This window comes from Rhincodon typus, chromosome 29 (assembly GCF_021869965.1).
Source record: "Rhincodon typus isolate 14 chromosome 29, sRhiTyp1.1, whole genome shotgun sequence".
NCBI lineage: Eukaryota > Metazoa > Chordata > Chondrichthyes > Orectolobiformes > Rhincodontidae > Rhincodon > Rhincodon typus.
In genome coordinates this window covers 2,654,292-2,661,683 of record NC_063360.1, presented here as the reverse complement: position 1 = coordinate 2,661,683, position 7,392 = coordinate 2,654,292, and the positions used below count along the sequence as shown (strand labels likewise).

The following is a 7,392-nucleotide window of genomic DNA, read 5'->3' as shown; positions in this document are numbered from 1 at the left end:
ACACCTTGTTATCTCTTGTTTAATCCTACTGTTTGTTTCTTGTCTGCCAGCTATGCCAGTACACAACCACCTATCCTAGGTACTTTAATCTTGCATGCCAATTTCTTATGTAGGACCTAATCAAAAGCCTTCTGAAAGCCCCATGTGAACCACATTCAACTCTGCTTAAAAAAAGCTGACTCCTTGAAAAATTTCAGTAGATTTGTTAAGCATGATTTCCCTTTCATTATTCATGCTGACTCTGTATTCCTGTGCCTGTTTTCTAAATGCTGTGCTATTAAATCTTTTTATGAAAAGGTCTCAAACATTTTCTGCACTACCAATGTCAGGCTAACTGGTCTATAATTCCCTGTTTCCTGTCCACCTCCTTTTTTAAATAGAGGGTTTGCATTAGCTCCCCACACCCGCAAAAAAATCCATAGGAACTGTTCCATAGTCTACAGAATATTAAAAGATGACTATCAATGCATCTACAATTTCTAGGGTTACTTCTTTAAGTACTTAGTGATGGAAACTACCAAGCCCTGGGGATTTACCGTCATTTAATCCATCAATTTCTCCAACACCATTTCCCTGCTAACACTGATTTCCTTCCATTCCTCCCTCTCACTCGATCCTGTGTTCTCTAAGATTTTTGGAATGTTATTCATATCCTCCTCTGTGAAGGAGGACATTTACTTTCATTTCAATTACATTTACTTTCCTTAGATTCCTGAGGATAAGTTCCATGTGACGTACACAAGAAGGAAATCTTGAACAAACATACTGAAGGGCCATCACACTCTGGCTTCACTTATTCCACTGTGTAATCTGCACAGGCTACATAAAAGGAAGATATGTAGATGTTTCATTACTAGTATACCTGGGTGCAATTCTGGTGTTTGTCACAGAATTACTGTCTTATAAAAAGGCTGCAAAAGTCACTTGTTAAAAAACACAAAAACCAATTTATAATGTTCAGTTTTTTTAGAAAAAAAGCAGAAATACTGAATTTTAGTTCGTTGAAACTTTAAGATCTGTCAGTGAATTTGTTTCCATTTGGACTGGCATGGGTTCATTTATGCACATTTACTCCAGTAACAGGGCAAGCTTATGAAAATCTGGTGGCAGAAATCATGTCAATGGGCTACGAACGGGAGCAGGTTCTTGCAGCTCTGCGGGCAAGCTATAATAACCCTGACAGAGCTGTGGAATATCTTCTGACGGTGAGTCACAGATGGAGTTTGAAGTGTTTATTTTTGCCTGTAGAGGGAGGTATTCATTGGTGCCAATGCATGAGAGAAAATTGACAATGACCAGCAAGACTGACATTGATCTGAAATGTTAGCTGCTTCTTCCTACAAATGCTCTTGACTTTCTCAATAGTTCATGGAATTTTTGTTTTTATTTCAGATTTCCAGCATCCCCATTATTTTTATTTGAAAGAAGGAGCTTTTTCATCAATAGTGTTTAAAAACTATATCAATTTTGGCATTTTTATTTAATCAAAGGAGGTACAAAACAACAAGTACTCTATTTCCTAAGCTCAGCTAGAGATTGGGATCTTCTGGACTTCATGGCTTAGCATTACGCCAAACAGTGTCTTTGTCTTTGTTTAACATACTATGGTCTTCCTGAACTATGCAGGTCACTGGAAGACTCTTCTACTGAAAATCGTTGTGGAAACTATCAAACATTGAAGTCTTTGGTGATGTAGTAGTGATCTGGTGGTAACCAGGAGTGATAACCTTCCCAGTACTAAAATTGCAGATGAACAGAGTGGCATAATTTTCTATAACACAATGCAGGAGAAATGAAACCTATCTTGCCGCATCTATGCAGAGAGAAGCAGTTAACATTTCAAGTTCAGAATTGAAAGATGTTGGCAAACGTTTTACATGCTCTTGACAGACCAAGGACGGATGAAGGGAATAGTGCAAAACATAAAGGTGTCGTTAGTGGTGGGGAAAAGAGAAAAAGGGATGTAAAATGGTGTAAGTTGAGATGTGAAAAGGAGAGATTGTGTTCTCTCTACTGAGGGGAAAAAAAGTGAACATGGTGGGGAGATGGCAATGTAAGAAAAATGGACAACAGACATCATGTGGTTAGTTTCTGAAGTTATTGAGTTTGATTGTTGAATCCTCATGGCTATAAAGTGCTTAAACAGGAAAAGAACTGAATTTCCTTAAGCTTGTGTTGCACTTCATCGGAACATTGTAGCATGCCCAGGCCAGAAATGTTGACATGAGAGCAAGGTGGCTTATTGAAATAGCAAGTAACTAGAAGGTCAGGGTCATTCTTATGGACAGAGTGGAGCTGTTTTGCAGAGCAGTTACTCAACCTGTGCAGGAACGCTGAATTAGCATACTCTGTTCATAGCACTGTCCTTTATAGGTTTCTTTCTGAAGGACTTAATTAAATTGCTGGACTCCACTGTTAAAGGCAGTTCTTCTGGTCTCACACTTGCTGTTTTGTACCTCTCTTGGATTGATTATAGTTTTAAACAGTATTAATGGCAACACGCCTTTTTACATAAAAGTAAAATAATGTGGATGCTGGAAATCTTAAATACAAGCAGAAAATCCTGGAATTACTGAGCAGGTCAGAGGAATTTGTAGAAATAAGCACTTATTGATGCAGGTCAGTGACCATTCATCAAAACTGAAAGAGAAGACAGTAATGTAATAGGTTTTAAAACAGTGGAAGGGGACAAGGGCAGGAAGAGCAATGGGAAAGGCCTGTGGTAGGGCTTGGCCTTCCCAGTGTCAAGGAGACTTCAATATGAGCAACAAATACAGTCGGCTAGATTGAAAGAAGAAAAAATATATGTCCACTCAGGAGTGGGAAGAGAAGTGGTAAAAGGACAGGTTTTGCATCCCCTGTGCTTGGATGAGTGACTGTTTTGCTTAACGCCTCTGCTCAGTCCAAAAGCATGAGCCTGCACTGCTGTAGCTCTTTATTTCAATTCTGCACTTTGCTCCCATGCTGATCTTTTTGTTCTTTGCTCGCTGTCATGAAGCTCAATGCATATTTGATGAACAGCATCTCATTTTTTGACTGGGCATTTTATAGCCTTCTGGACTCCATATTGAGTTCAATGATCTTTGATCATAACCTCTTCCTCCATCTTGTTTTTGTTTGCTTGCTTGGTCTTATTTCTTTGCTTATCCCTTCATGTATTCAGGTTGCTGCAATATAGCCATTCGTGCTTCATTTGGTCATTTTTTAAAAATCTTGTCCACTATCTCACTCTGGCTTGTTGTACGAGGAAGTCTTTTGCCCTCTGCTCTATCACAGGCTTTTTTCTCTATTTTCTTAACTCCTGGCTTCCGCTGACTTAATATCAGTTTTTCTTTCAGTTCATTTAAAGTTCATCAGCCTGAAACATTAACATTCTCTTGAGAGACTTTGCCTGACTTGAGTATTTCCAAGATTTTTTTAAACATTTTTAAAAATAACATCGATTGAGTTTGAGGCAATAGCTTACTAATATGCCTTTTTTTTTAGTTGCAAGTAAAATTGGCCTGACAGTTCTACCATTTCCAGTCAAGTAATCGTACAGCTATGGCAAAAAATATGTGCTTATTTCTTCCTGGTTAAGGCAGGGAGTCACAAACTTGACTGAAAAAAAAAAGTGGCAACATAGACAATGTTCAAGAATGAAGTATGCTCGGTACTGACCTTTTCTGACCTCTGAACAGTTGCTTTGTTTTGTAATTTTGATTCTGTTAATCTTGGGAAACTCTTGATTTTTGCATCAGTTGTTTCATAAGATTAGGTTAGTTTGTAGTTTTGTCTTTACCTGTGGTGCAGGTATAATAAGTGTTTTGCTCTTCATTTAGGGAATCCCGGCAGAGCCGGAAGTTCCAGAGGAACCACAACCTCGAGTCACAACACAACCACCATCACAGCCAGCATCGCAATCTACACCAAGCAGTGAGTGCAGTCAGTCAGTGTGGGCAACAGAGTAATGTGGTGAACTTCACTGATGTCAGTAGCACAGAAAGCAATGACTAATTTTTGTTAATTTTGGAAATATAACAATCTCGGATTGTGTTGGTGAGCAGTCACTCCACTAAGGAACAGACTGTTGTTTTAGTTTGTGGAGGTGACTAACTATGATCTTTTTCAGGTAACCCACTGGAATTTCTACGAACCCAACCCCAGTTTCAGCAGATGCGTCAGATAATACAGCAGAACCCGGCACTACTGCCAGCCCTTCTCCAGCAGCTTGGGAGAGACAACCCAACGCTTTTACAAGTATGCCATCCTTTTTTTTTTGCATGTTCAATATCACTTGCATGAACATCAATGTCTGCAAAACTAATTCTTTCTCACGTTTCAATCGCTTCCTTTTGTCTTGGTTACTTTTGTTGGGTTACAGCTGCATGGCTGCCAAGAATGCTGATAGTGCCTTGTCCCAAGTTCCACTTTCCTGCCCTTCCCCTGATATTTGTGCTGGCTCTCAAATATCTACTTAATCCTTTTCCTTCCAGCCTATAGAGTTTTCTTTTCCAGATATTTATCTGCTTTACCTTTTGAGAGTTCTTTTGGGTTTCAGTCTGCGCCCCAACAGCCTTAGGGAAATTGAAATAAATATTCACATCTCCCTTCGGTCTTGTGACAAATTTATACCCTATGGTTGTTAGTTGATTGATCAGTGAAATGTTTCATCATCTTTGAAATATCTCAAATTGGAACATGTCTGTTAATGTTTTAATTTTTTTGTCGTAATGGAAAGACTGCCAGTTTCTTCAGTCTCCTCTAAAAATTAAACACTTCCATCTTTTATATCATTCATTTCTTCTGCATTCTTTTGCTGACTTTGTATTTTCTTAAGCGAGGCACCTACAATTGGATACTATTCAATTTGTACAGACTTTACTGTTAACTTGCAATGATTGAGTTGGCCAAATTGTTCATTAAAATGGTAACGTATTGTGGTCACTTGAACATGATTTTGAAAAAGAGTTGAAATCGATGCAAGTAATGGTTGCCTCTGGAGATTATAGTAGATTAGGTGGAACTTCAGTGATCTTTGGGCTCCGTGGTTAGCACTGCTGCCTGACAGCACCATAGGTCGATTCCAGCCTTGGGTGACTGTCTGCGTGGAGTTTTCAGGTTCTCCCTGTGTCTGTGTGGATTTCCTCTTCAGTGCTTCAGTTTCCTCCCATAGCCCAAAGATGAACAGGTATGGTGGATTGGCCATGCTAAATTGCCTGATGTGTCCAGGGATGTGCAGTGTTAGCTGTGGTAAATGTGGGGTTATGGGGATAAGGTGGTGGAGTCTACGTCTGTGTGGAATACTCTTTGGAGGTTCGTGTAGACTCAATGCGCCCAGTAGCCTTTTGCTATGCTAGAGGGATTCTATTATTCTAATTATGCTATACCTCAGGAGTGATTGATGCTGACAGGTTTCAATCTTCAGTGACCACCTCTGTTAGATATGGAACTTTTCACTAAAAAGTGTATTGAAAAGCTAAATGATATACTGGATCAGATACAGTTCCTGGTATATGGGTTCGATTCTGCATTGAAATGAAGTCTTTGGTTCAGTATGGGGTGCTGTTCTTTTTTAAGTTTATCTTTGAGATGTAGGTTTTGTGAGCTAGAGCACCATTTATTGCCTTTTCCTAAATAATGGGGAAAGGTAGTGGTGAGCTGCCTTCTCGAACTCTGAATTCCTCACAGTAGAGGGACGTTCACACTGTTGCTAGGGACTTCCAGGATTTTGTCCCAGCGAAGGTGAAAGAACATCATTATAGTTCCAAGTCACGACGGTGTGAGACTCTGAGGGGAGCATGAAGTATTGTGTTCCCATGCTTCTGGTGTCTCTATTCATCGAGATGATAGAAGTCATGGGTTTGGAACGTGCTGTTGAAGGAGGCCTCATGATTTACTGCATTGCATCTTTGTAGTATTACTGCCAACTTGCACCAGTGGTGTAGGGAATAAGTGGATGTAGTACCCAATGGTGTGGAGCCCCTTGAATGATGTTAGAGCTCCACTCATCAGGCAAATGGAGAGTATTCAATTACACTCCTAACTTGTGCCTTATAGACATTGGACAGGCATTTGGTAAACAGAATGAGTTGCTTATTTTGCTACAGTATTTATATGACTAGTTCAGTTCAATTTCTGGTAACCCTAGAATGTTGATAGTGGAAGATTCAGTGATGGTAATGCCACTGAATGTCATGTGGTGAGGATTAAATTATCTTGTTTGAGATAGTCATCGGCACTTGAGTGGCGTGAAATGTTACTTGCCACTTATCAGCTCAGACCTGGATGTTGTCCATGTTTTACTCTACATAGACACAGACTGCTTTAGTACCTGAAGTGATTGAAATAGTGCTGAATATTGTGCAATTATCAGTGAATATCTCCTCTACTGACCTTCTGATAGAATATTGTGAAAGTACTGCTGAGGATGGTTGGGTGTAGGACACTACCCTGAAAAATGTCCTAACCAATAATCGCAAGGATTTTCCTTTGCTAGGTTTGGCTCCAACCACTGGAGAGTTTTACTTTAATTCCCATTGAATCCAGTTTTGCTTCGGCTGTTTGATACTACACTTGGTCAAATGCTACCTCAATGTCAAGGGAAGTTGCTGTCCCCTCACCTCACCTCTTGTGTTCACCCCTTTTGTCCATGTTTGGACTGGAGCTGTGCTGACCTTGTAGAACCTGTACTGAGTGTCAGTGAGCATGCTATTCCTTTACAAGTGCTGTTTAATAGCACTTTTATCACTTTGCTGGATTGAAAGTAGATTGGGGCAGTAATTGGCTGGGTGTGATTTGTCCTACATTTTGTAGACAGGGCAGACATGGACAATTTTCGACATTGTCTAATTGGTGCCTGTGCTGTAGCTATACTGGAACAGTTTGACTAGGGTGCAACAAATTCTAGCGCACAAGTCTTCAGTACTATTGCTGAAATGTTATCAGGGCCCATAGCCTTTGCAATATCCAGATGTTCTTTGATATCACAGTGAATCAAAATGACTGAAGTCTGTGATGCAACAGAACTCGGGAGGAAATTGAGATGGATCATCCACTGGGCACTTGTGGATGGAGGTACATGCAAATGTTTGCATCTTGGCTTTTGCGCTGATGTGCTGAGCTCCCCCATCTTTGAAGATTGGGATATTTGTGGAAATGACGACTCTTGTTATTCAAATGTCTATCATCATTCAGGATTGGACGTGGCAGGACTGCAGAGTTTGAATCTGATCCATTGATGGTCGAGTGACAAAAATGCCAGAAATTAGAATACAGATTGTGTGATTTGAATATAATTCTGCAGGTGGCCACCAGCACTTCATGGGTGTCCAGTTTTGAATTGTTGGAGATAGTAAGAACTGCCGATGCTGGAGTCCGAGATAACACAGTGTAGAGCTGGAGGAACACAGC

At 40.1% G+C, this 7,392-nt stretch overlaps 1 protein-coding gene across 1 annotated transcript in view; it reads left to right on the top strand.

Annotated features, from left to right (window-relative positions):
* Positions 1-713: 713 nt before the first annotated feature.
* The window catches only part of LOC125486435 (UV excision repair protein RAD23 homolog A-like), a 10,212-nt gene continuing 3,533 nt past the window's right edge, over positions 714-7,392 (top strand). Inside the window, exons 1-3 of the mRNA XM_048613885.1 lie at positions 714-1,205; positions 3,822-3,915; positions 4,112-4,239. Coding sequence (XP_048469842.1) covers positions 1,116-1,205; positions 3,822-3,915; positions 4,112-4,239 — 312 coding nt within the window. The 5' untranslated portion in view covers positions 714-1,115. The remainder of the gene's footprint in view (positions 1,206-3,821; positions 3,916-4,111; positions 4,240-7,392) is intronic.